This window comes from Lissotriton helveticus, chromosome 10 (genome assembly GCF_964261635.1).
Source record: "Lissotriton helveticus chromosome 10, aLisHel1.1, whole genome shotgun sequence".
Lineage (NCBI taxonomy): Eukaryota > Metazoa > Chordata > Amphibia > Caudata > Salamandridae > Lissotriton > Lissotriton helveticus.
The window spans coordinates 362,453,865-362,474,087 of record NC_136071.1 but is presented as its reverse complement, the minus strand read 5'-3'; the positions used below and the strand labels follow the sequence as shown (position 1 = coordinate 362,474,087).

The 20,223-nt window shown below is 41.5% G+C and overlaps 1 protein-coding gene across 1 annotated transcript in view; it reads right to left on the bottom strand.

Annotated features, from left to right (window-relative positions):
• Window positions 1-20,223, bottom strand: part of LOC144784018 (SCO-spondin-like) — a 1,726,865-nt gene that overhangs the window by 777,940 nt on the left and 928,702 nt on the right. Inside the window, exons 72-76 of the mRNA XM_078662721.1 lie at window positions 13,051-13,193; window positions 6,708-6,802; window positions 5,796-5,845; window positions 5,184-5,354; window positions 1,482-1,652 (exon numbers count right to left, since the gene is read on the bottom strand). Coding sequence (XP_078518847.1) covers window positions 1,482-1,652; window positions 5,184-5,354; window positions 5,796-5,845; window positions 6,708-6,802; window positions 13,051-13,193 — 630 coding nt within the window. The remainder of the gene's footprint in view (window positions 1-1,481; window positions 1,653-5,183; window positions 5,355-5,795; window positions 5,846-6,707; window positions 6,803-13,050; window positions 13,194-20,223) is intronic.

The window sequence follows — 20,223 nt, the reverse complement described above, 5'->3', positions numbered from 1 at the left end:
AACTGAGTATCATCCACGTATGATTTCACATCAAAGTCACAGGATTTAACAATCTGGTGCAAGGGAGGCCACGTAGATGTTAAATAATGTAGGGCTCAATGATGAATCATGGGTGACCCCCCCTTGTTGATGGGAATTGTGCAAGACTTGAAAGCGCCAAGAGCGATTGTCTGTGTCCGGCTGTCTACAAAGTCAGCAAGCCATAACAAGGCTTTGCCACAGATGCCTATCACACACAACCTGCTAATCAGTATTGTGTCAGAGACGGTGTCAAAGGCTGCTGACAAGTCCAGCAGCATGAGCATGGCAGGGGAAACAGCACCTAAGGATAGATGGATGGCATCAATAACTGCCACCAACGTGGCCTCAGTGCTGTGGCAAGCTCTGAATCCGGATTTGGAGGGGTCAAGAATCTTATGGTCCTCCAAAAACTCATAGGTTGCTTATTGACCAGACTTCCCAAAGACTTTCCCAATACTGGGAGAAGCGAGATCAGGTGTTAATTAGGCAGGTTCTATGGGTCTGTGTTAGTTTGTTTTGAATATTGGCGACACCTGTGCGGCCTTCCAGGCTGGGGGTATATTGCCCATGTCCAGGTATAGGTTGAATAGGTAGAGAATGGTGGGTCAATTGTGGTTGATAAACTAGCAGAGATCCTTGGGGGACATAGGTCACAGGGAGAGCCAGATTTGGCACTAACCAGCAGCCTTTGAATTTGGTATAATGTATAAAGTTCAAACATATCCTGAATAGTTGATAAACTTCTGATATGTGTTATCTATGTTCGCCTCAATTACATCTGTCAAGGAGTAGCATAACTGATGCAGGGATCGCTTTAGCGCTGGCATATATATTGATTAGAGGTACCAGAACCCTTTCTTTGAATACGTTCTTTATGTAACACAAATTTGAGAATGCCTAAAATATCACAATGGCAAGTTATAATGATTTCTAAAAACAACATCAGTCAACATATGTTATCTATGTTCTCCTCAATTACATCTGTCAAGGAGTAGCATAACTGATGCAGGGATCGCTTTAGCGCTGGCATATATATTGATTAGAGGTACCAGAACCCTTTCTTTGCATACGTTCTTTATGTAACACAAATTTGAGAATGCCTAAAATATCACAATGGCAAGTTATAATGATTTCTAAAAACAACATCAGTCAACAAAATCTCCAACAACAAAAAAACTATAAAAAATGTTTACTATTTTCCTCAAAAATAAAAATAATAACAATGAAAACAAGAATCATCATAATAATCATCATTGTTTCATACAAAACATAAAAACTATCCCACATATTCAAGCGCTGTGCAAAAACATATTTCTGTGCCCCATCTGAGTGCTCTGAAGCCACAGGTAAAAAAGTTTGGAACACTTGAGTCAGTAATTAGTGGTAGCTTTCTGCCTCGAAGAGAATTTTCTTAGGAGCTGTGATTGTATCTCTGATCAACTCATCCACCGTTTACTTACCAGGACATTCCCCCATGTTACAAGTCTCCATTTCCAAGCCTGACCCCTCGCAGTAGTCACCATCGCCAATCGGTGGAGGATTATCACAGCTTCGTACACGCGTGCGTATACCCTCGCCACAGATCTTGGTGCAGTTGGTCCAAGGACTCCACTCGCTCCAATTCCCATTTCCTGCAGCAACATACAATCTCAATATTAGAAAGATCAAGTGGCTACTTTTATTTTTTTGGACTTAATTCAAAATACCCCCCTATGCCTAAGTCTAAGAACTACTGGTTTCATCAGCACCAGGATTCAGATGGACTCATGCCTTTTGTTAGTGGGCAAGATATACTTACCCACATGCTAAGCCCAAAGTGGTATGGACAGTAAGAAAGCTCACTGTTCAAATGGATATTTCACTTCGGACCAAAATCTAGGCAACAAAAAACAAGAAAATGGGCAGGCTTTGGAGTTGAATGGTAATTTAAAATCACCTGAATTCTAGGCAAGGTGCTACAACTGAAGGAGAACAAATAAAGCAAATTGTTCTCCAACATAGTAATAGCTTAGTGGAAGGATTTGACCATTAAAGTTAGCAGTTCTCCATTATCGGCCAGTGCAAAATCATGGCCTGTATTTCCTGAGATAGCAAAAAACCTCCGCCTGTCCCACATTCTTGCCATCACTTAACAGTTATATTACCTCACTTTTTTTCATACTGTCATGTATGATCTGTGTTTATAAAATGGCTGAAGATTATGGCAAGGCATAGAAACTATTGACAGGAGAAGCAGAAGAGACATGCCAGTAATGATTGACAGAAAGGATGTGCCAGTAAATTACAGACAGTAATTTATCATGTTAATTTAAATTTATAAAGCACTCTACTACCCATTAATGTTATTGGCTTTAAGAGACCCTTGGTGATAAGTGTCCAGTATACACTTATACAGAATTCAGACTTCCTAATATATGTTTTAATTATGCAGCACAACTGTAGCAACTACCACAGACTGATCAGACTACTAAAAACAAGTTTATAATAGAAGGCTGAATATGTCATCCTGAAACAAATAGAACAGCAGAGCATTCCAATCAGACACTGAATGATGCACACTTGTTAGAATATAGTGTGTCTGCAAATGGCCATCTTGAGCCATCAATCATGAAGTGCGATCTTATGCCTAAATTGACAGCATAAAGAGACTCATCAGTGATCTTAATGTCAGGCCAGAGGCTGTGTTTGTATGTGAATTTGATTTAGTTTGATACTCTATGAAGGAGGGTATAGGAGTAGAGTCATGTGTCAGTACCAGCGGAGCAGCAACAATAAGATATGGCACCCATCATACCCACAGAAAGGAACAACAAATCATGTTCTACATATAGGACAATGGGAATTTGGCCAATGAAAAGAGAGACGGTAGTGAGAAATTACCAATACAATATTGAGTCTGAAGTGGAATTTTACAGTAAATGAGGTGGCAAAAACTGGAAACATAGGCTTCTGGCACATTTGTCAAAACTTTATATAAAGAGCATTTGGACGTCTTCTATTCAGTGGAAGACAGGAGGTCGTGATGCTATGATAGAAAAATTGAATAATATAGTATGCATGAATAATGAGAAGGGAGAGTTCTGTATGTGTTTTATTTAAAACTTGTGACCATGCTTTTAGGAGTCTCACAAAGGTCAGTCCCGTTGCTGGAGGCATTCACAGTGCTGCAGTATCGTGGCCTCCGTCTGAGCTTTGATACAATGCATTCTTAAGTTGAGCAGGTTCAGGACAGATTAGAGAGAAGGGGGGACGAGACACCTTCTGAAACTGATGTGGTCATCAAAGTGAGCCAGAGACAAATCCATAAAGTACGGCTTTCTAGGTATGTTCTCAACCTTTTCTTTTGCTGACCTACTGCTTTCTACCTATAGTAGAGAATTTGCCTCAAAGTCTGTGTTGTCAACTCTGATCTGCAAGTTGGATGCCCACCGTCCAGTTGTGAATCTGTTCTCAACTTCGGTATCTTTGCATGCTAGAGCAGTAGTTCTTATCCTTGTGACTTCTGAGGACCCCCGCTGAATCACTACAGAAAGCAAGGGACCTGGACAAAGTATTTATATGATTGGAACCTCAAAACAATATACAAAACTACAGAAACAAGTATACATCAAACAAATACACAAACTATGAAACGTTTTATTTAACTCACTAACAAAACATATACAAAAAAACAACATTTTAATGAGAAGCATGGATCTTTTGAAAATACTGTTATATTTCTAATGCCCTCTCACTTTTTGCCAAACATAAGTAAACAAAAAAGAGATATGGGGAATGCTTGAATAAATATCTGACACTGGAATTTACTCCAGGCCTCTTCACAGTCCATTATTATCTTGCCCACCAGACTATTGCAGATTAGGATCAGCCCTATGCAAATCGGAATTGGTCCAGCTACAATAGAAACAGTCCAGACCAAGCTGTCAAGTCTGGTCCTCTCTGAATCAGAATACTTAATAGGGCCTGTTCAGTAGCATGCAGCTTGGTTCCAGTTGCTCAGTGAGCACAGGACCCACGCCGACCCACGCCTGGACATCCTCAATGCACTTAGGGCATCACATAGAGGAACATAACGTGTGATTACCAATAGCTGAGATGAATTAAAGCAGTTCATCCATTACTTTTTTTATATTCCTCAGTGTTCTCTTTCTGTTGGCTTTTCGGGCTTCAACCAAAGCCACTAATTGTCAATACTATTTATTTGCTGTACTTGACTTGTTGCCATAATCAAGCTAAGAATACCATAGTCAATTTAAAATTCCTTCACATTTAAAAAACTTTTTAAATTGACAATTTAACATTTTTATTTTTATGTATTTAGACTTTATCAATCTACTAATATTTAATTTAGTAAGCAGTAGAGGGAAATCTAAGTATGTGTTATGGACTCCGAAGGGTCTGCAGAACTCAGGTTAAGAACAGCCAGCTAACGTATTTCATGTAATTCTTGTTGCTATAAGAACCTAAGGATAGGATCCTTATAGTTGTCCCTCCTCTTGTTCACAGCTCTGGAGACTCCTTGGTTTATCATTTACTGACTTCTTGGTAAGTTCTCCTTCACAGGTTATAGGTAAAACACGTATGGGCCTGATTCACAAATGCAATCTGAGACAATAGTCTAACTTTACAACTTGTGGTATTCAGAGAGGTCATTTACGAGTAGTATCTTTATGTCCGCAGTTGGACCGGAATCTCTGGCTCAAGCCACACTTTCCGCACCCGGGCCGTACTCTCCTGCTCGGGCCAGACAAAATGTAAGCAATGGGCCGGAAAGCAATTTTTACAAAAAAAAATATTAGGAACATGTGATAAATGGTAGAGAAGGACCTAAAAATAAGATTGCGCAGGGAAAAGTGTGTGGCGGGACACTACATCATATCCAAGAAAAGTTTGATCCTATGCATCATGGAACATGCAGGCCACAATTTGCGCTCCCCTCAATGTTGACTGTAGTGTCAGCAGTCAACACTACTGTCTACAAAGGTATTAATTTTCTTCTGCAGGCAAGAGCCATTGTTTTGGCATATGTTGTATATCTATCACATTTTAAGGAAGGCTGAAATCTTGAATTATGACAATTTTTAAAGAATGCTTATTTGGAAAGTACAGAAGGACTAAATTAACTTCATGATTGTGAAAGTGGTTGAGTAGAACCAACTTACGAGAGCATGGCTGAATGTTGCAAGGCAGACTCTCCTGGTCCGGCCCATCACATGGCAGTCCGGTACCGGAAGGAGGTGGGTCCGTGCAGAAGCGATACCGGTTCTGGAGACCAGTTTCACAGGAAGCTGAGCACTCACTCCATGGAGTCCACTCCGACCAAGCACCATCCACTGCAGAAAAAAAATCCAGACCTGAATACAGCTGTGATGTAAAAGGCCTATTTTCGTTAAGATGCACAACTTTCAAGGCCACAAAGGTCTCTTGTTTTCTATGTAATATTTTTTGAGGTATGGCTGAGGTTATGTTTGTTTGCTATGCCTCGGACCTACCATCGTTTCAGAGACACTGACAGTCTGGAAATCAAACAAGATCTCGTGTTATCATCCTCACAAGGATGAAACCATGAGTGGTTGTGCCATAAATCCACATACTTGGCAACAGCACAGCAAACAGTTCACAGCGCCTCGCGCATCTACAAATATAATGCAATCAGAAGATGAGCCCACAAGCATCAACAGAGATGAAGCCAACACAGTAAGGGATCCCAGGATTTAACATATATTGATCTATTGCAGCAAAGGGTCCCCAAGCTTTAACAGCATTACACTTACCATCGCAGGGTAGGTGCGAACAGTTGGTGACCCGACCAGAGAGGCACGTGCTGAGGGAAGGAGAGAAGCAGGACAGAGTGCATCATCAATAATGGTAACGCAAGCACAAAGGCTCCACAAACATTCAGCAGCACGAGTCATGAAATGTGCAGATGCAATTGAGGCAACGCCAGTGCACATCCACTGCGCCGCTTTAGACCATAGAAAAATCATTCAGATTCCAGAATACCGGTAGTGGCTGAGTCTAGTGGTTGGAGAAGGATTCAGCGTTGCAGGTAACTGTGGGTGTCTTTGATCATGTGCCCTCTAGAGTTTAAAGCTATGGAGATCAGATACATCTACACTTTCTAGGAGCACGATCAGAAGTTCCAAAACTGTGTCAATAGACTGCTAATCTTCCTTTCATGTGGTTGAAACTAGTCCTCGTCACATGCCTTCAAGTGCCACTGCTCATGTAATATCACTGGATATCTGATTGCTACACCATCATCATACATATATAAAGGGTTTAATATTGCAGCATCTGTTAAAAAATTAAATGCAAAATAACTCAAAAAAGGCAAGTGCACAACTGAAAAAGATCTACCGGGAAGAGCAATCATAAATACAATTTTCAGGAAAATATAGAGAACTCGCAACCCAGTGCAGAGTTCTATCTAAGAAGGTCATATCCATGTAATGGTTTAGGAAGAAATCCAGGGTTATAAGGATTCAATAAGAAGTGACTAAAGGGATGCAGTGTGGAGTTGGAGCAGGTGTACAGATGGGCAAGGGGAAGGAATTATGTGTTGATTTTCTTAGGTATCAAATCACCAACATGAAATATTATGCAACTCAACGAGTGGCCCTAGACTGACCAGTTGAGTTAATATGTGGTATCCACAGTGTGCTCGTTAGAAAATAATTACTGACCAGTTATTGCAATCTCTCTGGATAATCTCTCCGGGAGCATACATAGCTCCATCCTCAGTGCATGGACAATCAGATGCGGGAACACAGAGGTTATTCTGAAATGAAACAAAACAATATGAACTTATGTAATACATTGCAAAACATTCTGAAATCCTCAATAACCTATTCAAAGCAGGACGCCTGCTATCCTAGGCAGAGTGACATTTTGCCAGCCCCTTCCTTTGGAAAGGGGACACAATTGATGTTTATTGGTTCTATAAGGCACCTCCTGTTAATGGTGCCTGATGTGTTTGCTTTGAATTGCCCTGCCATAGACCGAGCTCTGATCTTTGGACACCCTGCAGCCATGTTTCACTTGAGAAACAAGTCGTTCAATTCAAGGCATCCTAACACTCACTCTTGGAGTCACATCACGAGTCCTAGAGTTGTCCAAAGTTAAGTTCAACACCCACTGTGGAGGGTACAATCATGGAGGTCGTTCGGGGTCGCAGCTGCAGCCCATGATATGCCCTTTGTGACCCCTGGGACTGACCTTGTCATCAGAGGGCCCAACCTGCCCAAGTGAGAAAGCATGCCTGACCATTCCTATGGCCTCGCTGGGCATTTCTCCCAGAAGCACTCCTATATACATACAGTGCGTTTGACTCAATTGTGTCAGAAAATTAAAGAATGTAAAGCAAAAGCGTTTAATTCTAGATACGAGCTTAGTGGTACTGAAACGAATCCTTATTCGCGGAATTGCATCTGCACCATCTACACTACAAAAACGCAAAAAGATAATGAAGCCGCAGTGTAACATACACTGTAAAAATTCAACGGACTACAGTGCAGTGGAATGTATGCAGATTTTCAGAGTAGGTAACCACATTAAAATGCACCACGTTGAAGAACAAAGAATATCAAACATGGCAAAATTATATGAATGTATGCCTGGTAAAGCAGAATTCAGAGCCCCTAGTACAAACGGGAACATGTCTTCCAAAACAGATGCACAATGGATCATTTTTATGTCACATTTTCATAGCATGAAAACAACAATGTCCCAACTGGTATTAGTTAAAGACAATTAATAAAGATATGTAAAATACATTATCTGAAAGGAAAACAAGGAGTCTCTATGTAATTCTAACAGGTGCTAAAAGCATCATTTTATGTATAAAAGGTTTTTGGAAAAAGGAACAAAATAATAATAAACAGTTATAGCAGCACTGCAATATACGAATCACAACAATTGAAGAAACAACCCAAATTGTACGAGGTGCTCTAGGTGTGACAGTGAAAACCAAGATAGCGACGCAGTTGACAATGTGCAACAGCGTGAGTGGCGCAAGGTGACTGGTGAATATATATACAGTGTATTCTTTAGCATACGGCGGTTCCAGATGGGTTAGAAATTCATTTTAAAGATATTCAAATATTCAACTGCTTCGTATTTCGCGCCAATATTTGCGCTGAAGGGTTGACGGCGTTTCGATCCAGATAACTATAGGATCTTCATCAGGACTGGGTCATGGGCAGTGCCGGGTTTGGGTAGTTGGGTCCCGTGGCAATCCCAGGAGCGGTATTGGCAGCAATGTAGCCCAACTCACATATATTAAAATTAATGGTGAGGACCAGGGTCAGGAATGTAGAAGTGACTCCCGATTGTGGGGCAAGTTAGTTACCAGGGCGCCGATCCCTGACGTGGACGGCTATCCGGGATAGACCGTGAGGCTGTCTGCATTAGAGATTGATTCTCTACCAGCCGTCCACGTCAGGGATCGGCACCCTGGTAACTAACTTGCCCCACGATCGGGAGTCACTTCTACATTCCTGATTGTTGTGATTCGTATATTGCAGTGCTGCAGTGCTGCTATAACTGTTAATTATAATTTTGTTCCTTTTTCCAGAAACCTTTTATACATAAAATGATGCTTTTAGCACCTGTTAGAATGGGAAACAACCATTACATCGCAACTTTTACAACGCACTACCATTACAATGGAACTTTTACAACGCAAAAACCATTACAACGCAGGTATTTACAACGCAGGTATTTACAACGCAGGTGCTATTACAACGCATACCATTACAACGTAAGTACTGGTAAGTATATAATTATATTTAAAATGTTATATGTTTGTTTTTTAAATGGGGTATTTTTTGGGTTAAGGGTCAGTTTTGGGTTTTAGGGTAAAGGGGCATTTTTAGGGTTCAGGGTGAGATTTGGGTTTGTGGGCTAAGGGGTATTTTTAGGGTTCAGGGTCTGTTTTTAGTTATTGGGTAAAGGGGTGTTTTTAGAGTTCAGGGTCAGTTTTCAGTTTTTGGGTAAAGGGGTATTTTTAGGGTTCAGGGTCAGTTTTCAGTTTTTGGGTAAAGGGGTATTTTTAGGGTTCAGGGTCAGTTTTCAGTTTTTGGGTAAAGGGGTATTTTTAGGGTTCAGGGTCAGTTTTCAGTTTTTGGATAAAGGGGTATTTTTAGGGTTCTGGGTCAGTTTTCAGTTTTTGGGTAAAGGGGTATTTTTAGGGTTCAGGGTCAGTTTTCAGTTTTTGGGTAAAGGGGTATTTTTAGGGTTCAGGGTCAGTTTTCAGTTTTTGGGTAAAGGGGTATTTTTAGGGTTCAGGGTCAGTTTTCAGTTTTTGGGTACAGGGGTATTTTTAGGGTTCAGGGTCAGTTTTCAGTTTTTGGGTAAAGGGGTATTTTTAGGGTTCAGGGTCAGTTTTCAGTTTTTGGGTAAAGGGGTATTTTTAGGGTTCAGGGTCAGTTTTCAGTTTTTGGGTAAAGGGGTATTTTTAGGGTTCAGGGTCAGTTTTCAGTTTTTGGGTAAAGGGGTATTTTTAGGGTTCAGGGTCAGTTTTCAGTTTTTGGGTAAAGGGGCATTTTTAGGGTTCAGGGTCAGTTTTGGGTTTTTGGGTAAAGGGGTATTTTTAGGGTTCAGGGTCAGTTTTCAGTTTTTGGGTAAAGGGGCATTTTTAGGGTTCAGGGTCAGTTTTGGGTTTTTGGGTAAAGGGGCATTTTTAGGGTTCAGGGTCAGTTTTGGGTTTTTGGGTAAAGGGGTATTTTTAGGGTTCAGAGTCAGTTTGGGGTTTTTGGGTAAAAGGGTACAAGGTAAGAAATAAAGTAAAATTACATTTAAATTAAATTAAATTAAATTAAATTAAATTAAATTAAATTAAATTAAATTAAATTAATTAAATTAGAATTATTTACATTTGTAATTTAAATTATATACTTACTTATACTTACGTTGTAATGGCATGCGTTGTAATAGCCCCTGCGTTGTAAATACCTGCGTTGTAATGCCATGCGTTGTAATGGCACCTGCGATGTAAAAGTTGCGTTGTGATGGCATGCGTTGTAAATGCATGCGTTATAACGTCATACATCCGTTAGAATTACATAGAGACTCCTTGTTTTCCTTTCAGATAATGTATTTTACATATCTTTATTAATTGTCTTTAACTAATACCAGTTGGGACATTGTTGTTTTCATACTATTACGCCCCAATCCCAACACGGTTGACGGGTACCTACTCCTGTTTTATTTACAACATTTTCATAGCTGCAGCATTGGCATAAAAAAAGCCACCCTCGATTTAATGCTTGGTTTAACTTGCCTTAGTAATATTCAGCTGTTTTGATAACCGTACACTTCTGCTGGGAGGGCGCTTCCTGTCCTGAAATGTGACTGGGCCGAAGTGGGCGTGATTACACCAAAGTGTAAAGCAATAATGCATAGCTCTAGTTATCAAGCAGGCGCTCTGAATCTGCGTGGCTTACAAACTACCCTCAGAAGGCTGATCTTTATCTCAGACTTTTTACTTCTAAATGAGGGACAGTGTTTTAAGAGTTCAGGTCAGATGGTCCCTAAATTCAGTTCCTTATCCCAATCAATGAGGAGATACAGTAATTCACTTTCTAAACAAGATCGCCTGCCATGATAAGGCACAACGCCTTGATTAAAAGTGCCTCATAAGGCACTGTGCCAGGTGCCGGGGAGCAAAGCCTCATTTCCGAATAGAGACGTGCAACTACACTGCCCCACGCCCGCCAGAGAAACATAGACTATGAGGGCTGATAAGGACCACTGGGCCCAGCAGGCCTGCTCCTTTCTGCCTCCTCTTTACACACAGACTCTCTCAGCCAGATCTATCAGGGTTTTTGTCTGCACTGAGTCTGTCGCCCTTCTACATTGGTCTCAAGACTTTCTGATTTCATTTGATGTTTTTGTATCTCAACGACTTCTCTAGAGGATATTTTACCACTATGCCCTCATGAAACAATATTCTCTATTGCTGTTCACGACGAGCCCCACTCCAGTACCCTTATCTAGATTCTTCACCACTCAGCCACCCCCCACTACACTCTCCCATGAGGACTGCCAGATCTAGGAGCACACTTCATCTAGAAGTGATCTGGAGTCTGCTTCATCAAAGACATCACTAGGTATGTGGTCAAGGAGTAAAAACACCCGAGGAACCCCAAAATATATTGTGCCAACTCCAGAGCCCAGATTTAGATAAATATTGCTTAGAAAGTGAATGCATTCACTAGTGTTTCCTATTAACTTTTGTAATAAAATGGGCCAGGATTTGAACTGTTTTATCCCAAATGTTTGCAACGGTGACGTATGTATTTACAGTTCACAGCCAATGCTCGACCTGTTGGAGCAGCAAATTACTTTTTATTCACTTCGAACAATGTATAAGTAGGAGGTTCATTAGTTGGGTTAATAAATGAATTTAAGATTTTAAGGTAAAATTGCAGATGATTTTTATGTATTTTTATATTGACTAAATTGGTTAATAAACCTAGTTATTAAACAAACAAATCATAATGGATTTATCACCCGTATTATTTGAAATATCCACAGCATCTCCCTGCCTTCTTTTAGAGTAGCCCCTGCCTCTGCTTACAGTGTTTCTGATGTAAACCATTGTCCATGTTAGTTGCCAATCCCAAGCCTGTCTCTGATCAGTTTATACACTTCTGGGACAGGACTTCAAGACCTAAATTCACACCTGTAGTTGTGTCCTTCAAAATATGGAAGCTCTACATAACACTCCACTTAAGACCTCCTTATGAGTGACGGTATGCCCCCGGAGGGTGGACTGCAAATGAGTTGTTTTACCATCAATCGATTACAAATGGTCCAATACCTCTGGACCTGATATTTCTGAGTCTGGAGAGACCGAGTCCTGTTTTATCAGGTGAAATAAACACCTGGTTAAACCATGGGACACAACCACATCCGAGTCCCCATTGGACCTCTGCAGCACCTGAGGGGAGAAGGCAATGATTACGCTGAACCCCAAAATACCTCCTGCTAACAACTTCCACTTGTTCTGAGAAACAAAAAAAAACATAAAGAGCCCAGAATTTCTGGATCCATATTGCTATTCCCATCCCATGGACAAATCTTGTAGTTGCCGGATTTTAGAACATGGATAAAACTTGATTTAGAGATTGCCACCTGCTGTACCCCAGCACCAAACTCAGCACACTCTTAATGATGGCCATTATAGGAATACATCTTATATTCCTTTTTTGAGTTTAAAATGCCAGGGACAGAGAGATCCACATACAGATCAGGGAATCCCAATAGAAATGGGGCACGGGTCTGTCCGTGTCACCTAACAGGCTTGGCTACAGTGCAGATTTAATACTTTTTGCAATTCTCATGCATTGCCAGTACTGATCCTGGAAAGCTGTGCAAGGAACGTTTCCAGGCATAGCTCTAGGAATGTCATTTGAGATACCCCCAGGCTCCTATTCCCCTTGTGCAGAAATCTACATTGAGTACTATTATGCACAGGGTTTAAGGAGCGTGCTGTGCAAATACATATTGTTCTTTTATTTATTTTTATAATTGAGAAAACTCTTCTACCGCATCTTCCATCAATGTGGGGGTGATCCGTTTCACATCCTATCTTGGAAGGGCAGTTATTCCAGCACTTGTGTGGAGTAAATCTCTGATCATTGTTGGGGTGGGGAGTCAGATAGCAGTTTGTGAATGCCCAGGAATGAGCACGTGTGTGTGCGTTCCCAAACTTACAAGGCTAACCATTGGCCTTTCTCCATCCATTTCCCACCCCTTGCATGGGATGTACTACTAGAGAGATCTTATTACTGATGGCAGTAGAATTTGCAGTAGTAAGTCCATTTATGCCTGCCAGGAACCCATTAATGAATTCCTATGAAGCGTTTACATTCACGACTGAAAATACCTTTGTGAATTGCCTTCATGTCATCTAAGTTTTTCTTATGTGGCTATAATGAAAATCTGGTATAGATTTTCCATTCCTATATATATACGTGTGTCACCTGTACTGTATGCAGACTGGAAGCAAAATATGTTACCCACCAGCAATACATAGCCCGCGTGACAGTAGCATCCCGGTTGGCAAGTCCTATTGGAGCTGGCAGAGCTCAGATCAGCACAGGAAGCTGGTCCATCAGCACACTCCTTCCAGACCTGTCCATCAGCGCAAACACCGGGCTCTTCACCTGAAAAACAAAGAGGGGATGCACTACTGTGAAAGATAGACAAAACCATGTAAGGGCTCTCTGTTTAAGGACAAAGAAGGACCTGTCTCCATTCTACCACGAACATTTGAATTCTGATTACCAGTGAGGTTCTGTGCCCTGTTAAACCCTTTACACTTATCAATGCTTGATGGAAATAGACCTCAGTATCAATCATCCCTCCATGTCTTTCCTCAATGAATGATATTCTGAGGGTAAAGACTATTTGTCTAGCTATTATTTGCTGCTGAAACAATTTTCAGAAGGGGGCTGCTGGGTAGTTTTGTCAACTCTTCAAAAATTAACTGGGCTGTAAAAATGCTATAATTATTGAACGGGTTAGCAAATAAGAAATAACTTTTAAGGGGGGTGTGCTTTTTTAATTTCAGAAAGGGCTTTACAAATTGCTCAAAGGACCTTCTGAGTGAAAAAGATGGACACCAAAGCATTTTGAAGCTCATAATGTTAATACATAACTAAATTATGGTATGGTTGTGTCTGAATAATAATGCACAACACATTCTTCTTCTTCTATATGGATACTTCATATTTATAGTAAACTAGCTTACCCGTCGCGCGTTGCTACGATCTCCGAAAAAAGGAAATTCAAAGAAACTCGTTATGATAACATTCAATTTACATTATGTCATTTTTATTGAAACTTATTCATTTTAATATGGAAAACATTTCAAAGTGTCATTTTAATTCTATTCATTTATTCGAGTGCTTGTGAATACACGATTTTTAGTTTTTCCGTCTGATGCGTACATCAGTATTCAAAAGATTATGAGGGCCCTGGGGGGCCGATATTTAAAAAAATGTTATGCCAGAAACCTTTGCGGGAGTGTACTCAACAACTTCCCAAAGTTTCCTGGCGATCAGATGAATGGTGTTTTAATTCTATTTATTTATTCGAGTGCTTGTGGATACACGATTTTTTGTTTTTCTGTCTGGTGCGTACATCAGTATTCGAAAGATTATGAGGGCCCTGGGGGCCGATATTTAAAAAATATTTATGCCAGAAACCTTTGCGGGAGTGTACTCAACAACTTGCCAAAGTTTCCTGGTGATCGAATGAATGGTGTAGTAATGCATAAAGGACAAACAGACAGACAGACAGACACACATTCGTTTTTATATATATAGATCACCTCAAGGCTACTACCTCAAAGTTTTACGTGGGGAAGAGTAAATGCAAGGAGAATTCCCCACATAACAGGAAAAGTATGGTTATGTTAGAAAGTGGTTACATTTAAACTAAGAACCAAATGATCACAAAATATGGAAGGATTTAATTACCTAACATGCAGAATATACTAAGTTAGAAACTGTCACGTCGTTTTTAAAATGTTGTATTACCTCATGGACTGGATGGACACTTCATCTACAAAAAGCAATTTAACAGACTACTGTGAGGATAAATAATTCCTTCTATGTACATGTATTTAATCTCACATAAAGACATACAGGCGTTTTACATGTTTCTTCCCTGTTCTGCAGGAAGCATACTTACTGCAGCACATTGTGAAATATTTACTGATAATTTTATAGTAAAAATAGAAAGGGGTGCTTGTCGTCATTATAGACACATCACCCATGTACACATTATTGAGTACTATAAGCATCAATTGTATATTAAAATATGTTTGAGCACCGTAATCCAATCAATTACTATTCACAAGATTTAGCATGAGTTCAATTTCTTTTTATGCTGGACTAATTTCGTGGTTTATAGTGGAGATAGCTTGCACAGTAATGTCTACACACACCCCTAATTGTACGTTAGACATTGGCACACACAAATCATGACACATCTATTTTACAGTAGTAATTACATTTTTGACTATTTCTGGCATCTTTACACAGATAGTTACTGGCAACAAATATTGGTCTCATCAACGAGATTCAGCCAACACATGTTTACAACCACACAATCACTTTTTCAAGGCTTATGTATATAACACATCTAGGGCCCGATGTAGGTCACCAAATACCAGTCGGTAACGACCGAATTCGGCCGTTACTGACCGGTATTTGGTGATTGACATGTAGGGGCCAATATTTTAAACACTCGGTAAATTTACCGAATCGGTAAACTTACCGATTCTGTAAAATACCGAATCGGTAATTTTACCGATTCGGTAAATTCCAGATGTAGGTAGCACTGTTTACAGTGCTACAGGCCTTCAGAATTCGGAATTTTACCACCCAATCCTATTGGGTGGTAGAATACCGAATACAGGTGTACATGCACATCTGTGCATGTACACCTGTGCCATGTGACACACAGACATGCCCTTAGGGCATGTATGTGTGCCACATGGCACACAAGCCTGTAATTGGGGTGCTAGAGGGTGTCAAAGTGACACCCCCTGCACCCTTGCAAGAATAGGTAAATACCGAATCGGTAAATACCGATTCGGTATTCCACATTGATTCCTATGGGCTTCAAGGCCCATAGGAATCAATGGGGGATACCGATTCGGTATTTACAGAATCGGTAAATACCGAATCTTACAGATTCGGTATTTACCGATTCAGAATTACCTACATTTCCCCCCCTCTAATTTACCACTTTTTAAATACCGAATCGGTATGATTCGGTATTTTAGAAGGGGTAAATTAGATTTACCTACATCGGGCCCCTAGTCTTCAGAGTCGGTCAGAAGTCTCAATAAAGGCTCATTCCTTTATTAAATTCAAGCATCTCCCTAATCACCGGCCAAATGCCTTTTTCGCAAAACTTGCCAAGTTTTAGTGCATGGCCGGCCTCCACATGTTACAAATGATTTACGCTTCCCTCAGCGTTCAAGCAATATTAATTCAAATAAAGTCATCGCAGATATTTTTTTCTGATTCTGTTCATGGAGAGTTTAACAAATGCAGCATAAGCATTAATCAATCCAAAAGAGCACAAAATTCATTTGAATCTACTAGTGATTCATGATAGAGCCCCAACAAAGATTCCTCATGCATTCAAACCACGGAACTCTTGTATAACTCATTCCACATCTTGTGAAGTGTAATTGATATTTCATTATGGTACCTCAAACTGACATTTTGATATATTTTTATGTGACAACAAAGAGGTAATTGATTTCCTTTAAGTGCTCCCCAAGCATGAATGAATGAATGATATTTATTGTTTGGATACTAAAAACCATTACATAAAACCAAAATACAAAACTCTCAGCATTACAAAAATTAAAATCAAAATACAGTTTATCTAATTGCTCCATAGGTCTTGGAAATTCCAAATGAAAGGGTTCATGGGCCCACAGGCAGCTCTAAGACCCGACTGGTAGAAATCATTAGCATTGCCCAAGCTTGAAAAATAAATTTTCCGAAAGCCGCCATGTGCTTTACCGTAGACAAAGTATAAAGATAGCTAAGGCCCTCCTTTGCAGTACGTGATCCAGATTGTCTTAGTAATGGCCTAAGATAGAGACTCCGGGCCAGACGCAGGGCCGGGCAGCAGAAGAGGAGGTGGGACAGAGACTCGCGTTTATACATGCAAAGCCTGCATTCCTGGACTCCTGAGCTTGCCTGACCACCTGGATATAGTTCATTTAGGGTCAATGGGTGAAGTCTGTACGCCAAGATCTTGAGAAGGGCCGAGCGGCCCACTGCCTGCGTGAGGTGGGGTTTAGCGATGTGCAAAATGTGCGGAAGACACAGGGTCTCATGCAAGCCTTTTCTTCCAAGCGCCTCCAGATCCAGTTCCCGTGACCTTGCACGCACTTGTTTTTTAATTGCGTTTTTGATGGCAGAATATTTGACGTGTTCAGGGTTCCATGAATCCGTAGCGAGATTGAGCTGGTCCTTAACCGCTGTGTGCTTTCCAGGAGGAGGTTGCCTAACCTCCATTTTAAAGATTTCTTCCTTGGGTAATGACCAAAGATCATTACTTTAGACTTGGTTGGGTTTGCTACAAGCCTGTTACTGTCATTATATGCAGCGAGTGCCATCAACGCCTTTTGTAGCCCCATTCTCGTGTGGTCCAAAAGGACCAAGTCATCAGCATACTGCATAAAGTGGATTTTAAATCCACCGATCTTTGGAGTTGCCAGGGCGGCCCCAGTCAAGGCCTTCTCCATGTCTGCTGTATATAGGTTGAATAATAAAGGGGCTAACACACACCCTTGTTTAAGGCCTCTGTCTGTGTTGATCTTAACGGAGGCGTGGTCCCTCGAAAGTTTGATTCGCACCCATGTTTTTTGATAGAGGGATTGTATCGCTCTTAACAAAACCGGATTGATGTTCCATTGGACCAACTTGTGCCACAGAATTGCGCGGTCTACCCCATCAAACGCCGCTGAATAGTCGATAAAGCAGGCAAAGAGGGGGAGGCTTTTGCTTGACTGTGCGTGATGTGCCAGGAAAGAAAGAGCAATGATGTTGTCAACCGTGGCAGACCCAGGTCTGAATCCGGTTTGGCAGAACGGAAGGATGCCTTCGGCGCTGGACCAGTCTGCGAGGTCCCTCAAGATGGCGCTAGCATACCCTTTTCCCTCAATATCCAACAAGGCGATCATTCGGTAGTTGGACGGTTCAGATTTTGGGCCTTTTTTATGGATAGGCTGTAGAAGCGAGCCTCTCCATGAATCTGGTATGTCCCCCAGGAGCCAGCATTCAGAATACAGGTAGGTCAGATTTTTGGACCAAAAATCGATGTTTGCCTTGAATAAGTGCCCGGGAAGGCCATTGGGCCCTGGAGCGGCGTTTTGTCTGATGTTTTTTATGATGTTAACGACAAGCGATTTTCCAGGTGGAGCCATCTTCTCGGCGAACAGATCTAAGTTGTCTCCAGCAGTGGATGCTTCATTTTGCAAGTGGGCCGGACCAGCGTTAGTGTAAAGTGCTCTTACATGCGCGACCCAGATCGAGGCTTCAAGGGAGTTTTCTCTGTGGTTTGGGCCGCGGCCCAAGTTACATATAAACTTCCAAAACTCCTGTGACTTTTCCGGTCTGAGCAAATCAAAAATTATTAGCCATTGTGCATCGCAATGTGCACGTTTTGCTGCCCAAACCTTTTTTGCATGGCTTTTTTTAACTTCTTGTAAACGTTTCTTGTTTAGGGCAGTCCCAATTTTGCGGGCAAGTTTGTATTGCTTATTTAATTTTTTTGCGCTTATTTCGATTTCAGTATTATGACCATATGTGGGTAAAAGACGCCTTTGTGATGTACTTTTCACACTCCCGCGAAGAATCCCCGCCAGAGTCTCTGTAGTGGAGTTCCAGAGTTCTATGGCGCCCTTTTTTGTTCGCTCAGTGGCCAGCCTGTCCACTGATTAACCCAGCTGTTAAATCCAGTAATTGCGGTCTGTTCCCATTTAATCCTTCTAGGCAGCCTTATGAGTTCTTCTCCATCGGCTTCTCCGATGGATTCAAGCTTATGGTGATGATCCGCTATGAGGTTCAAAATGACGATTAGGGCAGCATGATCACTATCACTGTGTGAATGCACTAAAAAATTTGACATTAGAAGTTGGAGTTTGCCACTTAAGATTATATAGTCGACCGTAGTTTGGTTGTTAAATGTAGGGCCGACAATCAGCCCGGGGCTGTTCTTTAGGAGGACTGAGTGCGTTGTCTCCAATTTGTAGGATTTTAGTAGAGCATTCAGGGCGTTAGTGGCCCCAGCCTGGAGCTTACGTGTGGTTGAAAGCCCGATGTTGTGTTTGTTAAAATCACCAAGAATGATGCATTCGAGGCCCGCGAATTGCAGCAGTAAACGCTCGATGTGGCGTATCAACGTAGCCGTGTTAGATATGAGCCCTTGAGGGTTATGATAAAGATTGATTAATAATAGTGAAAAATTACTGTTAGTTAGGCTGCAGCCTTTCAAAATGCCTGCCTGAATGGTGTCCGGCAGGTTGGATATTTCCGCGAATTCCAGATTGAGTGCGTGTTTTATATAGATGCATATCCCACCAGAGGGTCTACCGAAAATGTTGGACTTTTTGCAGGTTTTCCATACTCAGCGTATCCTCTCAAAGAGAGGGGATGGATTTGCCAAGTTTCTTGTGTGCAAATTATGTCTGCTTCCTCCATAAATGACACTGCAGATTGCTTGAGAAGCAACCTCCTGAGCCCAGCAACGTTCCAAGACATGATTTTCAAGCTCGTCGGAGACCATTTCTTCTCTGGGGGCTTTAAATGTGTATTTGTCGCGTCTCGATAGGTGTAACCCCAGGGTTTAAAACAAGGACCATTAGGTCTTGGAATTTAAAGCAAGCGGCAGCCAGGACCAGTCTTTATTCTCGGTTCCCAGTGTAGCGCATGTGCATGTGCCCTGGGTTGGGTTTGTGGTTATCTTTATGGGGGTTCTGATGAGTTGGCCAGTATTTGTGCCACCTTTTGACCCCTGGAGGGTAGGAGCCATTTTTGGCGCGTGGAAGATGGGCGCATGCGAGCGTGGTGGTTCTCCAACCGGTTGTACCATGTTTCCCCTCTGGGGGTTTGCAAACTGTGTTTTTAATATGAGGGGATATTTTTGTAAGCGCTTGGGTTTTATCTTGATTCCCCAGCTTTCCAGTATCGTGTGCTGGCTTTTCAAAGCCTCTGCCATGTCCGAGTTCGTGAAGGTTAACTCTGTCGTTTCATTTTTCTCGTCCGCATCTGGTGGTAGGAAGGTGATGGTTTCAATGTCAGTAGTTTTTATTCCCTCCAACCCTGGGATGTTTGCACAAAGAGTCAGAAGATTGCTGTGATTGAGAACGTCCCACCTCCCCTGCGAGACGTATTCTGGATACAGCCTGATTTACCGGTCCTGGGGTAGGGCATTATTTATATAACCAATGGGGCCCGCGGCCTGACCGCATGATTGTGATACTACTAGTATGCCAGATGATAGGGTGATTGCCGGCCCTTTTGGCCATGTGGCTCGTTGAGGGGCCACCATGAGTGGAAAGCTAGAAAGACTGTTGTTAAGCGAGATGTTTTCAATATCCTTGGTATCTAAGAAGGCCCGTGGCCTTTGTATCGCGACATGCGTCGTCAACGTTGATGG